This window comes from Acanthopagrus latus, chromosome 5 (genome assembly GCF_904848185.1).
Source record: "Acanthopagrus latus isolate v.2019 chromosome 5, fAcaLat1.1, whole genome shotgun sequence".
Taxonomy (NCBI): domain Eukaryota; kingdom Metazoa; phylum Chordata; class Actinopteri; order Spariformes; family Sparidae; genus Acanthopagrus; species Acanthopagrus latus.
Window position 1 is genome coordinate 2508502 of NC_051043.1, and position 21380 is coordinate 2529881.

Consider the following 21380-nt stretch of genomic DNA (forward strand, 5'->3'; position numbering starts at 1 on the left):
AAATCATCTCATAAACCACACAAACAATCTTATAGGGAGGAATACCACGTTCCATGCACACAGATGAGGTCAAATACACAAATTATTGAAAAACAATGTGCACTCAGAGCATGGACTGAGGTGGTCACAGAGACAATTGAGCTTATCTTAGCATGATAAAAGACAGAAACTTGAAATCAGTGCGAAGATATAATTTTCTATTTAAAGTAAGTAAAATTGATGTAAAAAAATATTTTTTTTTGACATTCTGGGTTTATTTTGTACACATTACACTAAATAGCAAACTCAATGCTTCTATCCAGCTTATCATTGTTACATCTGTTAAAGTGGGACAGTATCAACCTGAGCAGACGTCCAATCAGCCAGCCTGTGCAAGTGTGCGGGGCCAATACAGCCTAGTTATTCATACCTCCATTTTTATACAATTGTGTCCTTTCAAAAATAGCTTTGATAACATAAGCTATTACAAAATTTGTATTTTCTTTGTGTCAGTTTCTGTCAATGGTTTGTCACTTCCAGAGCCCTAATATTGTGCATGTAGACTCACTGGCATGGCTTAGTCAGAGAGACTCCTCAACTGGAAATGACTAATGACTAATGTTAATGTTATTAGTTCCACATGTGCTACTCCTGCTATGACGGGAGAAAAAATGACTTATGCTTTTTTGTTTTTTGAGCTGTTACCAGAAACAGCACACTGTCTGACATGTAGTCTTTTTAACTGTTCTGAGCAGATCCAACACCTCATTAGCCTGAATGTACTACAAGGAAGGTAGTTTGCCATTGTGATCTTACAGTAGTTCTATTTCCCTACAAAGAAAATGTACATGTATGATACATTAAGTATGTAATGAAAAAACTTGTTTGACCAAACAGTGCGCTGGGGGTTGTCTTACTTGGACGGGTGCAGTTATGTGCTTTGGCGTCCCCGATGAAGCCTGGAGCACAGAGCTGGCACTGGAGCCCCGTGGTGTTGTTGATGCAGCGGAGGCAGCGGCCAGTGTCGGGGTCACACAGCTGGGTGGGGCCCTGAGGGTCTGCATTCCCACTGCAGTCACATGGAACACAAACCTCAGATGCTTTGTAGAAGCCGGCGCTGCACTTGTCACACTGTGAGCCGCTGTACCGGGGAAGGCACAGGTCACATACTGGGGAGCCACTGGGATCTGCACAGGAATAAACAGACACACATTAGCACCTCACCGTTGCTAATGGTGTAGCAACTGGGTTTACTTTCCAGAACGCTACAATGACCTGCTTTATGTTAATCCTGAAGTATAACGTTGCCTTATACTGTTGTACCCAAGACAAAAATCAGAAAATATATTCTGCTGCATTCCTGTGAAGTAACCCATGTGTAACATTTCCTGATGTTTTCAGTTTGTTTACACATGTACTGGACTTATCAAACCTCTCAAACCTCCACCTTGGTGAATATATATCACAAATACAGAAATCTCCATTTGCTATATTGTAAAAGGTAGTTTTTGGTCAATATTGTCTACATGTTCTTCTCCTCAGTAAGACCAAACTAAGTGACACAGCCAACTGTGCCACCAGGTAACTCAAGATGGCAGTATATCAATCTGGGAGAGAGCTGTGTTCACTGTCTTTGCATAAGGCTGGTTTCTTCCCTGTGGAACTGGGGTTGGATCACAAATAAACACAAGGAGGATTTGAAAATAATTCAGAAAGTAACAACGAAAGCTAAGATCCTTCACTTTTTCCACATTTTGTTATGTTGTTGTCTTTTGATAGAATCATTCAAAATCATTTTCTCCCCCATCAATCATGAAATGTAGGTGCCTCTTGATCACCTTTGAGATGTTTCTACATCTTGACTGGAGTCCACCAGTGGCAAACTTTGATTGATTGGGAAGAATTTGGAAAGGTACAAACAAGGTTTCAAAGTTGACAACAGCTAACAGCATGGGGTCAGAACTTTACGCTGTGTTTTAAGCGTCTTAACATGCTCCAAATCTCACCCCAAAAGTCATGCAACATCAGCAGACACCTTACAACACAGCACTGTAGCGTGTATGACTCAAAATGAATCAAAAAGTAGTTAAAACAGTGTGTTTGTGAAAGTAGCCACATACCGGTTTGTTGACATCTGTGTCCTCTGGTAGCTAGACCAAACTAGTCAATCCATCGAGCGTGCGCTTAACAGGCTTAACAGGCTATTGTAAGGCTCATGGCTCATGACAGGCTGTAACATGGACATGTACATTATGAACAGAAAAACGAAAATGTTGGAATATGTTTCTGTCTCTGCCAGTGAGGGAGTAAACGCACACTCGACGGATTGACTAGTTTGGTCTAGCTACTGGAAGACACGGATGTCAACAAACAGATGAGTGGAGAAGCAGCGAATGCAGATGCTTCTATAATGCAGATGGGGATTTAACTGGCTGGTGTGGTGTGTGTATCCCCCTGGAGGAATGGCTCACTGCAAATCAGTCCAAAGCTTCTTTTCTCCTAAGTGAGATCAATTCAAACATTTCTATCTTGAAGAGTGTGATATAATGATGTCAATCATATGCTATGGAGTGATGAGTCAGTATCTTTGGGGAGAATGCCGTTTGGGACCATCGATCTGGAGGGTCACGGTGGAACAACGCCTTACTTTACATTTATTTCGTATTAGTTTGTTATCAAGCTGCATGGCAAACTTCTAAAGATCAACTTTTACAATATCTCGTATATGTTCTCATGGCTCTCTAACACTCCATGTGTATCTCCAGAACATCACACATTAATTAGGGTCAAACAGGAGCTCTTTAAGGCTCAGCTGGAGTTTGAATCGATCCCAGCTCCTTAAGAGGACCATCACTCTTCATCAGCAACACATGCTGGTCGTTTCTAAGGGTCAGCTTTCTCATGGAACCTCCTTCCCTGGTAATATAATGCCACAACAAACAGGAAGTACAGTGTCACAGTACACTGCCTTCAGCAGCACCATGTTCCCAGGGGGGGAAACTTCTCAGCTTTTCTGCAATGAACGAGCATCACATATTAGCTTTCAGCAAATCCTGCTATGGGGTCCTAAATAAGCTCACAAAATTCAGACAGGATGGGGAATTTTTTCAAATACACCTATATGGTTTCTTATGGCTGATACCCAAATATAATCAATTTTACATTTTAGTATCGTCTAAAGTTGGCAAGGGAGTGGATGTACACCGTGGCTATTATCTCTTAAGTAACTAGCAGGGTTGGGAACAAGCCCACTTCCATGGGGAGCGCCCAGACTTGGCACCCCTGCTTGCTGTGTCTATAAACGGGGCATACATGAAAGTGTTCTGTACAGCTAGTAGATTAATAGTAGATCACACAAAAAAAACTAAAATTAATCAGAAACTATCCTCATTATTGATTAATCATTTAAGTTACTCTTGAAGCAAAATACTGGGGGGTAAATGATATTTAAGTGTACCATTTTCTTTTGATTTAAGCATCTATCTAACCTGACCAAACTTACAAACCTATAAATAATCAGTTGAAATAATTAGAAATATGTTCATAAGTACAACATGGACATGATGGTATCCTTACAGAGTAGGCCAAAGCCTTTCTCTCCAGCCATAATCTGGGTGTTCCCAGGCCAGCTGGGACATATTCTCCCCCAGTGGGGAGTACACAAATTTTATTTCTAGCTATCTTTGCTCTTGTTTGTAGCTGTATATAAATTTCAGTGTGACTTATTGACAATGGTTGTTGGAACTGTGTGTAACATTGAGAGCAATCACAAAAAACAGATTGAAATTCCATAAAGCTGATTCTGAGAACCACACCACAGCCCTCACTGCTGAATGATTTAGACACAGATAGCTGCCTTCCGATGGCCTAGATGTTGGTCTCTATCTAGTGTGGTCATGTGACTGTGTTGTATTTCGGCACTGAGCAGGTTGCTCCTGATAAGCACGATTTAACCTCTGCTGGGGGTTCAAAGGCAGCCAGCCTGATGGGTTTCATAACAAGAAGGAAACATGAACTGCCCTGCGCAGTGCAAGGCCAGAGGACCTGACCTGCTTGATCACCATCGTCCTCCAGTTTGTTCTGCAACACAAACCCTGGTCTGGTACCTGCTAGCCAGGTACGAACTGTCTAATACACACTGAAAATAGAAGGAGAACAAAAACAGCGTGAGAGTGAAACTAAAAAAAGAAGTAAGTACATATATTTGCTGAAGCTCAGGATAACTGAACTGAGGATGGCCATCCTTACACTACTGAGCAAAGATACAATCATACATGGATGATTGAACATGTGTGACCCACATTCTGAACTGGTGCAATGCTCCATTTCACCTCTGTGTGTGTCAGTATGGAGGGGTATTCAGTTACTGCAACAGGCTCCATCAGCACATTTAGAAAGCATCTATTCTCCAGTGTGGGGCCATGATGCTGCACTGTGGCATCCTCTCACGTGTCACTGTTGCAGGGAGGCTGCTGCTCTTCCAAGCTCCAGTCTTTCACATCCTCCACAGCAACAGACACTATAGCGGACACAATCCTGAGCATATTCCTGACTGTTTCCACTCTAGCGATGCGCTTCCTACTGTTTCTGTCTAAGCATGGTGTGTGATGCTGCCCATCCCCCCCCCCAGTCTGTTGCTGCCTGACTGGCGCTGAAATGGCCCAGCTGTGTTCATGCTGTCCCAGCTCAGCTCAGCCTGGTCCTCGTCTCTTCCTGTCCCTCCCACATTGCACAATCTCTACTGCGGTCCCCAGCAGGCCCACACATAACCTGACAGCCTAAGCGCATCCATACATGGCTGTTGCTATGCAGGCCGCCGCCAGTCGGGGGGTTGTCTGGCCGTGGCAACACTGTCGATGATTGGCCCAGAAAGGGTAAAGGCAAGGTGAAAGAAAGTGATGAGGAATAAGTGAGTAGAGTGATAACAGTGATGTAATGTCGAATGAAAACCTCAATAAGCAGCTTGCAGAGAGGGTTCAAGAGCTGTTTGACATGGATAAACTGTGATTTAAGCCACTGTGTCATGGTGTGTGTTTGTGCACGATGAACTGAAACCATGAAAGGCTGAAGACACACACAACGTGGTGAACATGGGTCTCAGCCACAAGATAATTAAGGTCTGGGAAGTAGAAGTTAATCTATTTATGGCTGATCATCCCGTTGGCCTAAATCAATCAGATAACCTTTCCACTGTCGGTATCCTGTCCACCAGCAAAACAGTCTGACAAAGTTTGGTCAAGAACAGAAACAATTAATCCATCAATATATTAGTCAATAAACTATTCTAATAATCGACTGATGTTTTCAGTCCATTTCCAAGCTAAGACTAAACTTTTGATGAGTCCAGCTTTGAAAATGTGAGAGTTTGCTGCTATTCTCAGATTCATCATCATAAACTGGTTTTATCTTTGAGACTTTTACTCAGATAAAATGTGAAGATGTCACTTTTGATGAAAATTTGATGATTGGTCGATATTGACTACTTTCTGGTGATTCATAGACTTGAGTGATTAATCAAGTTATCTCAAAAATAATCATTGGATAAACTGAGTTTTTGATATTTTATAGATATGCAAGTGGTGTGTATATTTCATCTTAGATGTATCAGGAGATAATGCCTGAAGAATACTGCCTGCTCTGTTGTGACATGTCAGTGACAGGCAATAACATGAATCTAAGAATCCATCCTACCTCACACACCACGAGGTGATGGTGTGCCAATCTGGGAAGTGTTTTCCCTCTCATATTATGCTCTTTTAGTACCTCTGTTTTGCGCATTATTGTTGACCAGGTGCATTGCTTCATGCTTAGTTCAGTCATTTTAAAATGAAATGTCAGGCATCTACTGAGGAGGTTTAGGAATAAAAAACCCTTATATTGTCTATGTGAATTAAAAGATGTGGGAACCAAATCGAGCTAAAGAGAATTTTTTTCCCGTTTTTGGAGCTGCTCTACACTCTGGGCTGCGGCAGTTGATGATGTCACGCACTCTAGCCGACGCAATACACGCCCCCTCCAGTTGACGATTTAGTTGTAAAGAAAAAAAGAAAAAAAGAATTTAAATAGACACTACAAGCAAATTCAGGTCAATAATTTGTAGGATAAGCTGCATGTAGAAGAAGAAGAAGAAGAAGAAGAAGAAGAAGAAGAAGAAGAAGAAGAAGAAGAAGAAGAAGACAGCTAACACAGTCAACGAATGAAACTGCATTTAATCTACATCTAAAATTCAGTTCTGCTCACTGTCTGTGGTGGGACTGAGTTGTTAAATGCTAACTTGTCACTGTGAACAAAATGTTTTACCCAACTACAACTGGAAAAAAAAACTCTTTAGACTCAAACAAACATTACAAGACAAGCAAGTCAGAATTTGACATTTAATTCATCTAAATATGTGTTCTGGCAGGGAGGTAGATGAGAAGACTGATACCACGCTGGGATCTGTGTGGTAATTGTAATAATTCACTGTAAATCATTACTGTCAGCTTATCTTAGCACTAATATTGGAAATGGAGAAACAATAGGCTGGCACTGTTGAAAGAGAACGAAGGCGAAGAGAAAGAGTGATAGAGACCAAGTTAAAACAAGAACCAGTGTACAGGCTTTCACTTGATGGAGAGCGCCCTGGTGTTAATATGTGTTCCCCCTTACCACTGGGATATGTCAAAACCTACCATTCTTTCTACTTGATCAGTGGGTAACAAAATCTGCCTAGGATGGCCATTTTTAATTGCTTATTTCATAACTGTGTGACAGTCTTACAGCTTATACTGTGTATGTATGCAGCACACAAGGTGCAAAACGTTGGCTTCTCTCTGTTTCATCTCGTCTCCCTTTGACTGCATATCTCTGATGACCTTGGACGCCTGGGTAAAGGTAGAGATATTTACAGCACTGCTAAAGTGCAGTTTGACAGTGGAAAATGTTTTCTAAGAATAATCAGTGTCAGTGGTTTTGGTGGTTTTCCTTCATCAACAGTCAAATTAACCACAGTTTTCAATCTCAGTACACACTGACACTGAGTATTTGTGTGTACTCAGCCAGCGAGGATGAAGCAGCCTGATCACAGGGTAAGAAGCTGAGCTAATGTCCTGACGGGTGCTTGTGAGCAGCAGGGACTGACCGGTGTGACAGGTGCCAGTGGAGGTGGAGTTGGAGCAGGGACATGGTGCACAGGCTTCGTTCAGGGCAGTTCCAGAGCCGCGGTAGAAACCAGGCTTACACTCCTCACAGTTGGATCCCTGGGTGTTACCGTCACAGTCCACACACAGTCCTGGAAGACAAAACAAAGGTCACATGATTCCAGGGCTGTTTCCTGGATCTGCACAGTTCCATCAGAGCAAAGGTGAGATGTCGTTCAATAGCTCTCACAACCTTTATTGTTCATCTCAGGTTGGTCCGTACAAATCATCCCACCAGTATGAAGTTTCAAAATGTGCCTTTCAGTTTCACTAAACAATTTTTCATCAACTTAATTTGACCAGAAACAACAAACCTCTATGTGTTCACTGTAGCTAGAGCTAGGCCTGTCACGATAATCAATAACTAGGTTAATCGTACGATAAATAAAAATAAGCTCAATATTTTTGTTGGCCTTGATAATTTCCATTTGCTTGCGTGTTTGTTTTCGTTGTGTCTCTCACATGAACCCTCCTGTCAGTCACTCTTTGTCTCTGTGTGGGGAGGCGGGGCCCTGCCCCTGACATAACAGAGTGCAAGCCAGAGGTAACGCTAGTTCAGATTTGATGGAATAAAAGCAAAGATGGAATTGGTTTCAAAGCTGAAAGCGAAGCTGCAGTGTGGGAGCACTTCGGATTCAAAGCGAATGACCGTGGTGAACCACTGAACCTGGACGAGCCTGTATGTCGCATTTGTTGTAAAACAGTAACAACTAAAAGCGGCAATACAACAAACATGCATCTGCACCTAAAGCATAAATCAACCAATGCAGTTTTCCCAGCTGGGAAAAAAACAAACAAACTACAACTAAAGCTACAGAGGGGCGGTCTCTGTCTTCTCGACGGTCCACAATCACTGGGGTGTTTAGTTGACAAACAGAATACAAACAGGACAGTGCAAAATGGTGCGCACTCACAGACAGTGTAGTTTGCTACATCGCTAAAGAGATGCAGCCCTTTAATACTGTGGAAAAGCCAGCATTTTGATAAATGCTGCAAACATTTAACAGCCGGTACAAATTGTCTGGGAGAACATACGTGTCACAAATGGCAATTCCACAACTGTACAGCGTGAAAGACGACATCTTAAAGGGTTAAGTTATTGTTTTTGGTCGCGTGTAATTGTAAAGTACAATTTTTGCTAACAGAGACTGAGAGTCCTTTTTATTTAATGTTTCTGGTTGTTTTGTTTATTTATTTAGGATATTTAACATGTCTTCTTCACATTCCAATTCCAATGTTAAATATTCTTTAGAAATAAAAGTTTATTGATCTTTGAAAGGGTGTACTTACATTATTATGCCATTATCATTATATTAGTTGAAAAATGGTCTCAAAACGACAATATTATCATTTATCGCAATCATTTCTGGAACAATTTATCATCCAGCAGAATCTGTTAGGAAGGCCTAGGTAGAGCTTCAGTCATATCATAGTATAAAATCCTTTATGTGGCATGACATTTATTACCTTTATCTTGTCAGGTTTCCATGTTTCTGAGTTGTATAAATTACATCAATTACATTACTCAAGATAAGGATTTTCTGAGAAATTAATTGGTGATAGTAGAACAAAGAAACGTGATCAAAAAACAATAAAAGAATATGAATTACATTCATATGTTTTCAGAGTTAGTAAATAGTCTGAGTGGGTCAGAAACAATGTTTTAAAGAAAATGCCTTACCCTCACAACTGAAGGAGCTGGTGACTTGATTTAAAAACTAAAATCACAAAAAAAAAAGGAAAAAAAGGCTCCTTATAGGCTACTTGGTCATAATCTCCAGAATTCTTGAGATCCCAAACTGATTTGGAAAGACATTATTTAAACTCTCATGGTTGTACAAGCTTTATGGAGCCATTTAATGTTTTTAGGGTTTTTGTTCCTGATTTAAAACAAGTCCACAGATACTTCAGCTGTTCAAGAGAATGGATTCCCAGTCTTGTTAAAAATGCTTCCTGATGAAAAACTGTATTTTCTCTATGCTTTTTTTTTTTTTTTTTTTTAAATCTTTAGATTCAATTTTAATTCAAAACAATGGGTCACTGTGGGGACCTCTGTTTTTTTACCTCTGTTTTATTGGAAATGACATGTTCCTGTCATGTTCATTTGAGCTCCACAGTGTTCCAGGAAAATGTAGATTTTGCATGTGCATAATGGGTTACTGTGTAAGCAGCCCTGAGGGTCAATCTTTATGGGGAGCTGTCAAACCTGAGCTAAGTTAATCCACAGCACTGTGAACACTGAGCCCAGGCAAGGCTACAGCACTCCATCTGCCCCTGCATTATAATGGAAAGACATATGGCTTCTAAAACTAGCCCCACCACACTGTCCCCTCCACCTTTCCACCTTCCTGTCACTAGCTGTAGGTTTAAGTCTCAAAGCCTGGTTGCTGGGGACATAAAACCACCTTAAATCATGCATAAACCTGACTGGATTTGTGATATTCTACATTTCAATTTTTAATTTGCTTCCGATTCAGGCCCCCTTGGAAGCACCTTCAGTAAATTGCATTGAAAACTACTTGTTGCGCATCTGAGATACTTTCTTGGGCTACAGAAGTACTATTTCTTGATTTTACATACATACATATATACATATATATATACATATACACATATATATATATATATATATATATATATATATATATATATATATATATATATATATATATATATATATATATATACACCACATTTGCAGTACTATAAGAAATGAAATAATAATAATAATCTATTTTAGTCAAGAAAACATATATATAACTGTGTTGAAATAAAAATGAGTGGTCCACTGAATGAATGCAGAATGTCTTTCTGCACTGTAGGGAGGGAAAACTGTGATATTCACACAGTTTCTGATGAATGACAGGTTGTTTCTTCATGCAAAATAGATCTGACATTTAGTTTGGCATGAAATCGCTTTACTTTAGATCTTCAGTGAGGGTGGCTCATTTTTGACCTGGAGCAGAATGGGTGTACAGGAAGGTTAAGTTTTCTCTACCAACTGAGTATTACCCATTAGCTGGGGCTCCACAGTAAATATTTAGAGAAAGTGGAGGGTTTGGGTACTGCCACAGTCTCTATTCAAACACAGCAGATTATATTCGGTGTTAACCTGCACAGGGTTAAATATATAGGGAGCATAATGAGAATTTCATTGGCCCATTTCAGGAGCAATTGAGGGTTAAATTTCTTGTTCATGGGCGCATGCAGACAGGAGGAACTGGCTTTCAAACTGCAAACTCTGCCATTAATAGTCAGAGTACTCAGATCTTTTACTCAAGTAAAAATAACAATACCATCATGTCAACATACTCAAGTAGAAGACGAGCATTTCAGTTACTCAGTTTTTCTCCACTGACTTGATGTGTTGTGAGAAACACTTCGCGTCCGGTTCTGAGAACAAGTGACACAAACACCAAATCTATTTGCAATTCCAGTTCAGACAAGGCATGCTTGAAAAGGTCTTGTGTTCCCAAAATTCTTCATACAACAATCCTAATTACGTACTGGTGTGAAAAAGTCTCACTCAGACTGCTCCCCATTTTTTTAACGGTTCACCTCAAACCTGTAGTCGTTTCAATGGGACATGAATTCAGTCAGGCAGTCTGCTCACTGCTCCATATCATGCCTGACAGTTACATTTGGTCTATGATTTACATCCACATCACATCTACTGTAATATTCTCCAGGGTAACTTCAAACATTACATAGTGTCGCAATTTGTACTTATCATCACACTTAATGAAGCTCACCCTATTAATGGGGAGGACAGACTACTAATTAATTGAATAGTCCTGGAACTTCTTCATTGTCCAATATGACACTGTCACAAAGATGAACAAAGTTGTTCCTTTAAAGATTTTTCCACGTTTCATCCACACACCACTGCATCACAGCTATGTTACCTTCTCCCCTTCCATAGTTTGGCCCTATGAGCTTACAGTGAGGACACAAACTGAAGGATCTTTGAAAACCTTTAATTGCGTTTTTTATTCTAGTCCTATGCCCTTTTTCTAGTGAAAATGCACTCCTTTGCATACATTTCCAGAATAGAAATCTGAACAGTGGATAAAGCCAGGTTCAAAATACAGCGGTATCAAATGTTTTCACAAAGAGAATTTTCCTTATCTCATTATAAATCAGACAATACTGTCAACAGCCATACAAATACATTTTCCTTTTTAGGAATAAAATGTTCTATAAATCAGACTATGAATGATATATCAACAAACCCCTCTGTAAAAACCTTCAAAATATAGAAAAGGATACAACTGGAAAGTTTGGTATATGTGTGTCTTGCATATAGATATCTGGCTCAGACTCTGAGAAAAGCTTATTTGGAGGAAAATGCCTTAAAAAGCTATGTTTTGGAAAATGTCATATATTTAGACAAAATGGTGGTTAATAGGTTAACCAGTGCATGACAAACAATTGTTTTAATTTTTAAATAAGCAAAATAGTTCAGGCTACCCCCAACATTTCTGTGTCCTCAGCAGACTCACCAGACTGTGGATGGCAGTAGTTGGTGTGGTTGTGACACTGGCAGGGCTGGCAGCCGGTGCTGCTGAAGCGGAAGAACCCCGGGTAGCATTCATCACACTTTGGTCCATACACTCCCGTCTTGCACAGACATATTCCTGAGCTGGAAGGGGTAGAACAGAAGACAAAATCAACTACTACTCAAATACTTAATACTGAGTCAAAAAGCATTTAATTTCATGCAACAGAGCACAAAGCCAGAGTGTGTGTTTGCTCTTTGGATTGTTGACAGCTGATGTCCAGACTGTTGTGGTGAATCCAAACCTGACTTCCTGCAGGTTCGCACATTCATCCATCTGCTTTTTATAACTCTGCTCCAGGTATAAATGTGGGAAGCATCCTGAGTCTATCGGGACTGCTCATATCAGTTCCTCCACTCACATGTTTGGCATAATGTGCATAGGTCATTTCATCTGTACCTGAAGGATCAATCCACCAAAATCACAAAATAACATGACCTCACAAACCAGTGGTGTTGATCTAGTTGTACAGACACTTGGTTTAATTCAGACTGTTTTTTTAAGATTTCTTTTGCCATAACAGTACAAGATTTTGCAGAGATAAATATGTGTATATTACATAATAAGGTTGAGTGAGTGCTGAATCGCGTATATATATTGTACCATTTACTACTAAGCATAAGTGTCATGTGAATAAAATGTGGAAAGATTCTTGTGTGAAGTTTAGTCATTCAAGTTTAAAAAAAACTTGCTCTGTAAAAACTGATTTTACACTTGTGATACATTGATCTGAAGCTCAAGGCTGCTCTGTAAATAGTTTTTTTGTAAATAAGAAATCAGCTTCTGACAACCCATGTTCATTTCAGGCTTGAACCGTCAACCTCTGACCAGCTCCATCTATTTCCAGGTTAAGCACCGCCCAGTTCTGATGTAAACTGTAAATGTATGTAAATTGTGTATGAAAATTCTAACCATTCCGAGTAACGATATGAATACAGATGGTCTAGTTGGTTAAACAGGTAAAGATACAGATAATAGTGTACTTGCTCTTCCTTATTTAAAAATCCATAAACAGTTTTTTTTTTTAAACTGGAAGCACTTTATACTGAAGATATATACCCCATTAACCACTGCATGCATCTATATAGGGATATGGTTACAAACAGAGTCCTCCTGTAGTGATGGAAGCTGAATGACACTAAAAATAATCTTAACTCAGCCAACTGTTGTCTGCTGCATTAAAGCAGAAGGAAGGAAGTAACTCCAGTGATTCCAGTTAGTGGCGCCAGCCATTTCAACACACCGCCAAACAGAAAGGAACATTTATCTGATCCCCGATCAGTGCAACCATGGGATGATCTGTATGGGTGAGAGAACTGACTGATACATTTCTACAAAAGTCGTATCACATTTACATGACATGTTTATGACCATATCAGGAGGTGGAGGGGATGGTAGAAGAGTTACAGGCAGGCAGTTTGAGAATGTGTTACATTTAAAAGCATGAAACCACTGGATATTTTTAAAGGGACCTTGGGACATCACTTGGCAACAGAAAGGGCTATTTGAAGCCAATACAAGATATTTTCCTGACTCTACCCAAGTGGCTTTTGTGCCTAAACCTAACCAGAATATAATCACATCATTGTCACAACATAAAAATTACAATTTAACCTAAACAAAGATGTAAGTTGCAACATCAAGAAATGTAAAGTTTCAAACGTACCTTTGATTTACTGAGTCGCTTATTGCACAAATATCAATATGAATGTATATATTAGCTGATAAATTGTAGTACAAAAAATGACACGCTTTTAAGTACATATGGTGGTCTCCATTTGAAAAAATCTGCATCATGATTGTGTTTATGTTTAAAATGATATTACCGTCCATAACATCATACCATTTTTTCCCAGTCCAGCTATAAATAGAGCTTAACAAAATAAATCATAGCATAGAGCATAAAAACCTTTTTATTGGGCTTTATGTGTTTTACATAACAGTGTATGATTACTCTAGTGCATAACGCCTCCAAAAATGCATAATCCAGCAAAGTGTCTTCAGCAATAATACACATATGACTTCTTTCATTTGTCAATGTATCCTTCCCAGGTTGGATATGCCAGCTGCCACCATCCTTTGTGGCTGGTAAATATAGTAGGAACATGCTCATTTATACATGAGGGATGAGAGATTTAATTTGTTCCCGACAAAAATTCATCCATACCGCTTTGATCCCACCCACACTCAAGGTAACTTCCTGGTAAAGTGCAACACTAAATCAAGCGGGATCGACCCTCCAACCCAGACAAAGGACTCCAACAACCATAATCTGGGGACAATAACTTCAAAACAATTGAAGTAAATCAAGAATGACTGCGGGCACTTTCCATGAGCATGTGCGTGGGTATCCACACAAACAGGGCTTTGTTTAAACAACTGCACTTAATGCAAATGAAAAGGCACACAGCAATGCTTAGTGGGGCGTGGGCACAGCTGAGGACAAGGCTGGGAGATCAACAGTCCTTATTATCCTGACCAGACACACACACACACACACACACACACACACACACACACACACACACCCTAATGAAATGAAGTCAGGGAGATAATGTCCAACTGTCACTAACAAAAATAAAAGAAAAACCCACTCACCCATACTCAAGTATTTCATTTCAAAATCTCATCATAACTGCAGATGATTTCATCCGTACAAGTAAATATTAAACATTGAAGGTCAGAGGGTCAGATCAGGGTTACCATATCAATCAGTTTAGTAATATTGATCAGCATGTATTTCACTTATTTGAAACAACTGAAACTTAAAATGTTGAATCCGTTTGTGTTGTTAAAGTTACTGCACTGTCAACAATGCCACATTCTGCAAAGCCATTTTAGACAAATGTCTGTTATGTGAGGTAACAGATGAAGTTCATAATCGATCATTATCTAACAGAGCCAAAAGTAAGTTCTTCAGATATCTTGTTTTGTTCGCCTGATTGCAAACATTGACAAGGGTACTGTTAAACCTTCCCAGTCTAACAATTGCTGAGGTTAACTGGGAATCCTTATTACGCTGGAATGAGAAACGTAATACATCTGATGCAGTTTTATTGATTTATTCTTATGTGTATAGATACTATCCTTATTACCTGATCAGCAGTGAGTGTAGTCAGGGAGAGGCTTAAAGCCTGTAGGTAGGAAGCTTTTTAAATCACATTCATTTACATATTTTAACCTCAGTCCCATTAGAGAAGGAGCAGTGATGTGATGAAACAGGTAACCTCTGGGATCGGCCCTTACCGTGTGTCAGACAAATATATTTATGAGGATTGAGGCTTTCCAGGCCTGTGACTGGTCGATTAACTATTCTGATCATTAAAATCTGCACGTTAAATTACATCAATCCGTGTTACAGCTTACAAAAGGCCTTCATCAGATTACATGATGTCGAGCTCCACCATTGTTGTTCAAAACTAGTGGCCTATGTTGTAGACAAATATCAAGAAAGGAGATTTGTGTAACATTCGTACTGCAGTCATCACCCTCCTGCACCTCTGGGTGCCGTTTGTGTCAGAGGGCCAGAGATTCTGCACCATCTAAATTCAGCATACGAAGGGTGCGTGCCACTTGTGTGACAAGAAAGCAAAGTACCATGTGTGCCAGACAAAAGAATCTGCTGAACACATGGCCTGGCATGGCTGTAACCAGCTACTATACAGCCCAAAAACTACAGGACTGGTGTTGTCACTTTATTATGACGCGGTGTATTATCACAGTATGATTATATATCATGATGATAACTACCTGGACAATCAATTAAGGTGCTGATGTCAAAATACAACCAGACAGGAGGGTCTGTAATAAATAAATCAGTAATAAATCAGGGTACTTCATTAAATGTATGCAGAAATCATGTGACAATAAAGCTCAACAACGTAAAACAACCATCACTGTCATCAAAGAGAGATTCTGACAGCTGACAGAGTGCTCGATTGGTCTCCTTTTTTAAAAATCAACATTTTTATTGTTTAAATAGCAATAATATCTATTTCTATAGTGTGGATTGAAACAGTGAAGACAAATAAAATGATGCATCTGAAGCAGTATGCATCTATATTGTTTCTATAGCAGCAACAGTAATATTTACCACAACAAATTCACTAAAATCCTTTAATATCTCCATGGAAATAAAATTATCATCCTGACATCAAATTATTGCGTGAAGTTTAGAAAGAATGAAGAGCACAGAGTCAGCAGTCAGGTCCAGTCCTCCTCCTCAGCTCCGGTGATTCACAGCCTACAGTTACCGCCACTACAGGGAGGACGGGATGGTTTGTCAGCCAAAAGCAAGGTGTACAAGAGTTTGACGAATTCTGAGACACTGGCACTGGGCAAACTAAGCTAAACAGCTGCTACATATCGACAGGTTTGGTGTAAGTGTACCGCTACATTGTTTGTAACAAATAAACTACCTCACTGTGCTGGTGTAAAGCAGTGAGAGGCCGCAGACAGAGCAGGTTAAAATCTGGCTTTCTACACGTTTATATGTTCATGCTTTTTCAGCAGGTGTATTGTTTAAGTCCTGGCACAGCTTTATTGCACTTAAAGGTTCCACAAGAAAGAACTGGCCACCTCATTCAGACTCTAAACAAACAGGACGCAGCATATCACCGGCGTTACCACTAACTGCTCATGTAGCTACCATACCCAGTCAGCTCAGTTAGCCATGCAGTTACAGTCTGGACTGAGAGTTTGGAGTCGTGTTATGTGACAGGATAAATCAAGGTTAGCAAAGTAGCATGCTAAGATGACCGGATACCTCTGCAACAAAATATATACATGGTCATTTTAATGCCAAAATTCTTACATATTGCACCTTTAAAAAGGTGCAGTGTTTAACATGTAGTGGCATCTGGCAGCACAGACTTGGCAGAAATTGAATTTAATATTCATAAGTGTCTTTTATTTGGTGTATAATCAACTGAAAATGAGAGTGGTTGTGTTTCATTACTTGATTATTACATGGTGAACCACTTATATCTACCTAAGGAGCGGGTCCCTATCCATGCAGGTTGCCATGTTGCACCACCAATTTTTCTACAGTGGCCCAGAATGGACAAACCTGGCACTATTGAGGGCCTTTGGCATTTTTGGCTCCTGCAAACTATTTGTATTGTGAGGAGTTTCAAATCACAATCTGATAAAGGATGGATGATCCTACTTATTTTGTACAAGAAAATCACAGAAGCTTGAATTGTCAAAGAAATGGAAACTCCAAGACGCTAAACGAGATTGGGACAAGCGACGGCATTAACCAAGAATAAACAGTTTCCCAGATAGAAATCTCTGATGCTGGAGAAATGTTTGCAGAGTGACACTGATGTGTCCTGCTTTCTGCTGGACAGGTAAGAGCAACATTACTATTACAACTGATTGTAATATATATTAATATATATATATTAAGTTTCTTGTCCATGAGAGCCACCGTAGCTCCTGGAGCTTCGCTAACGTCTGTTGAGAGGGAGGTGTGAGCGAGGGAGTGTTTCAGTCTAGAACCATACAGCTAGATGCTGCTGAATACTCGGTTTAATTACACACTATAACGAGCACTGTTTCTGTCAACTTAAGCAAACTTCAGTAATCATCAGCTGGTTCACGTCACTGTCTCCAGCGCAGCATATCTGCGTGTGTGGAGGAGCTCAGCAGAGGAGGCCGCAACAACATTATAACAAATTACACCAAAACATTCAAATTGCACATAAATTAACTTTTAACATCGGAGCTTGTCAACACTTGGGTATTGGGTATCATTTAGCTGGTAACCCATCTGGTCTTAATCAGCTAGTAGGCAAAGCAGGAGATTAGAGAACACCTAATACATGACTCGAGGACAGTCCTTTAATGCACCACGATGGCGCGTCTCTGCTCTGGCAGTCAGTCAAACAGTGAGGCTGGGAGTCTGACACTGACCTGTGGTAATGCAACACAATCTGTCACCTGTGTCTGCTGATATGAGCCTTCACCTTCAACAGTGAAAAGCTCAGAAATACGACTGTGGTTTATTAGAGAAATGTGTCATTAATATCAAGCCTGCAAACCCAATAGGCCCACTGTTGCCCCAATAGTGGGGTGACTTGAGGACAGGATTATGATCTGGGATGTATGGAGGTGAGGCTTGTGATATTGCTGAAGCCTCCTCCCTTACTGATCAGTAATCCTGGTGTTAATGTGTGCTCTCTTGGCCACGCGGAGGGGGTTGTTATTGTTTTGGTGTGATTTCACTGCACTGTGCTGTTCAGATCTACATGTTATGTAGGTCAGTATTACATGGGCAACAAAGCTTAACCCCATTCTGCGCCTGCTGCCGCAACGGTGGCCATCGACTGGGACTCGTGTCAGACGACAGCAGACAGTCACAAACATCCTCTCTGCAACAGGGAGGGATCACCAGGTTAATTAACAGTTTAACGGCTGGCAAAAATAAACAGAGAGCCAAACTTAGCAGGTTCAGTCACATTGCTGGGTGCGCAGCCAAATCCTGAAAGGGTGTGTTAATCAGCAGAGCAAAAGAACTTGTGAGAGCTTGTCTGTGGTTCCTGGCTCACACCGGGCTCCCTAACACAAGGGCGAACAGGTCCCGACAGTAACTAAGCCAGTTTACAGACAAAAGCCTAACAACCAAATTATGTAACCAAAGGGGAAATCTGTAACGTTGTTTCCTAGCTTGTCTATTGTGATTACATAATGGATCTGTAGAGTGTAATACAAATACAGTGCGTAACAGGGTTAGAGAAATGTTTGTGTTTCCATAATAAGCTCATGGGACACTGAAGCACTCCACTTAAAACTGCAAAAAAACATTTTACTACTTTCACTACATGCTACATGTTCAGTAGTAGTATAAGTCTCAACATCTAAATGAATAATTTTACAAAAGCATTACTCTATAATCACATAAAGGAATAATTAATAGGCATTTAATCAAAGGAACAATACAAGGAAAAATATTGTTTTGTAATTTCAATCAAGTATTCATATTATGAGAAACTAAAATCAAATAACATCAAAATGATTTTGCAATAAGTGCAGAGTAAAGATGCATTTAGAGCAATGATGTATCTACTGCACACTGACACATGATGCAGAGGCGGAAACATCTGCACCCACAATCAATATTTCATTACAGACTCTGGCGCCTTCCGTACAGTATTGTACAAAGACAGTTAAAGACATTGCCCACAGGAGCTGACCCAAATACAGCAATGATACAACTGTTATGACAGATACAAATGGTCAGCACAGTTCTTTTGTCAAATATTGGTATAACCCAACCAAACAAATAGGGAAACAGTGCGTGTCCGTTTGACATCACATGATTTGTAGAACGGCTGCGGGCAGAATGCCACATGTTGACAGAACAAGAGAAGGAAATCTTGTTAGGGTTGCTAAGAACATTGAATAAGGATGCAAGTACAGATGTCACCCGGCTTCAAAGAACTGCTAACCCTGAAAGAATTTCTTTAGTCTGATGATGTGCTATTGCACATGATGTGAATTACCCATTTTTTAACAAAGTTGACCCAGGACACACTGGTGTTTATGGTTAGATCTTGCGTATGTATTAACAGGAAATTTCGTGCATGTTTTTTAAAGAATGAGCCCTGATGTAACTTGGTTGTCCCCTGCCTTTCCTTTAGCACAACAATTGATGTTTTTTAGAGCGACGTATCGAACACTAGTGGATAGCCTGCCATTAAATATGGTCCACACATTCATGTTGCGCTTAGTATGAATGACTAATGTAAGCAATAACTTTGATGCTCCTACAACGTTCCCATCAACCTCAGCAGTGTTTCATGGTTACTGCTAAATAGCAATTGTTAGCATGTTTCCACACTAAAACAAATTGGTGAACATTGAAAACATAACCAAACATCAACATGTTTTTCTTTTTTTACATGTTGGCATGCTAAGATTTGCATTTAGCTCATAGCATTGCTCTTCCAATGTACAGCCTTGCAAAGCTACTAGCATGGATTTGAACCTTTCTTCAAAGCATCGTTCATTTGTTAGTCCTGTCACTTTTTATGCTTACCGTGCAGTTGTCTGTGGCTGCCTAGAACAACTGTAATAACTTTTGATTTCCAGCGTGGGCAGACAACATTTTGTACAACGAGCTCTTTTCCAGAACTTCCTGAGGCTTTATCTGTTCTGTGTTAGACTTTTATTACTGTACCATGCACTCATCATCAATAATTTCCCAAACCATGGCCCACATCTGCCACACCCAACTAAAATATAAAGAAGCACAGGACTTCACGGTCATTTACTCCAAAATCAAGCTTGATGTGAATTACTTTAACATTAGTCACAGAGACAGGGCTGTGTGTATCGAAGTCTATTCTAACAACACACTTCTCGCCTGATGTACAGTTCATTTTCCATGTATGGCAGAACGCTAGTTCAGGCACATACACACACACACACACACACACAGACAGTACACCACTGCTAGCTGAAGAGGAAATTCCACCACTGAGCCAGTGAGAGTAGGTCATGCCATTACCAGTAATGCATGCGCAAGGTGAGCTAATCAATAACCTGAAATCCTAAAGCAAACTTGATGGGATTGGACTGTTCAATGGCTGTTTTCCCATGTCATGCACCCACTGAGATATGTGCTGTTAAAGAGCAAAGAGGGCTTTAAGCAGCCTCAACCTCATATTCAAACAATGAAAATAACTAGCGTCAGGAGTGAGGGCAGAGTACAGTTACTGACGCAGAATTCTGATGCTTATGTTGATGCTTTAGATAGCCGAAAATAAGTATTCTATCACAGTCAGTCCTCGCTGCTGGAAATATCTCTGTGTGATGTCATGTTATCTATATTTAGCAAACTATTCAGGCAAATGCACCAATACACAATGACGGTGACTCAAAAATGCAAGGGCTATTCTTGACAGTCTTCAGTATGTGTATGTAGCAGAGTCTGAATCATGTCATAACCAAAGACATGCACAAACACACACCTCAGGTTTTCACAGTCTTTTAAGAGAGAGCTCTGTCTGGCTTTGAGCTTTGTATTATACTGCAGTTGTGTTATGCTGCCTCAGACAAACCGTGGGGTGGCTTCATCACAGCAAATACACCAGAACAGCTTGTTGGTTGTTTGTGTTTTAAGAATAAAAATCAACTCTCCAGCCTTCCTCTCATGTCAGTATGCTCTCGAATATCTGGAGGTAAAAACCACTCCTGACATCATGAAGGCACTCAGGTTAATTCAGATGTTTTGCTCAGATCTGATTTTTTTCTGTTTGACTGTTCACATTGCCTTTTAAAATATAGCCTATATCAGATTCCAGAGTGAACTGTTTGCGGTTTCGAACTAACCCGCATGCGCAAAAGAACAACAACAATGACATCAGACTCCTTGGAGTGTCAGGCTCCTCTTCGCCTGCTTTGTAGCTATCCAGCAGCTCTAATGGCTGACAGCTGGGTTTATCGCCCACAACATGGCTAAGCTCGTTATAAAATGGGCAGGTGATGCGACCACGACCGCTTCGGTTATTGGAATCATTCGCTTCTTTAAATTTCAGGCTCTTCACCTTCCTTTGGTACTGCATCCATGTTCTCTTGTGTCCCTGTTCATCCATTTTGTTTGCTATTTTTTCAAAAACGAGCGGTTACGGTATGATCCTTCTAGTTTTGCTTGAATTGA

The 21380-nt window shown here is 40.2% G+C and overlaps 1 protein-coding gene across 1 annotated transcript in view; it reads right to left on the reverse strand.

Moving 5' to 3' along the window:
- Positions 1-21380, reverse strand: part of si:ch211-158d24.2 (multiple epidermal growth factor-like domains protein 9) — a 35018-nt gene that overhangs the window by 3043 nt on the left and 10595 nt on the right. Inside the window, exons 3-5 of the mRNA XM_037097322.1 lie at positions 11660-11799; positions 7100-7249; positions 897-1166 (exon numbers count right to left, since the gene is read on the reverse strand). Coding sequence (XP_036953217.1) covers positions 897-1166; positions 7100-7249; positions 11660-11799 — 560 coding nt within the window. The remainder of the gene's footprint in view (positions 1-896; positions 1167-7099; positions 7250-11659; positions 11800-21380) is intronic.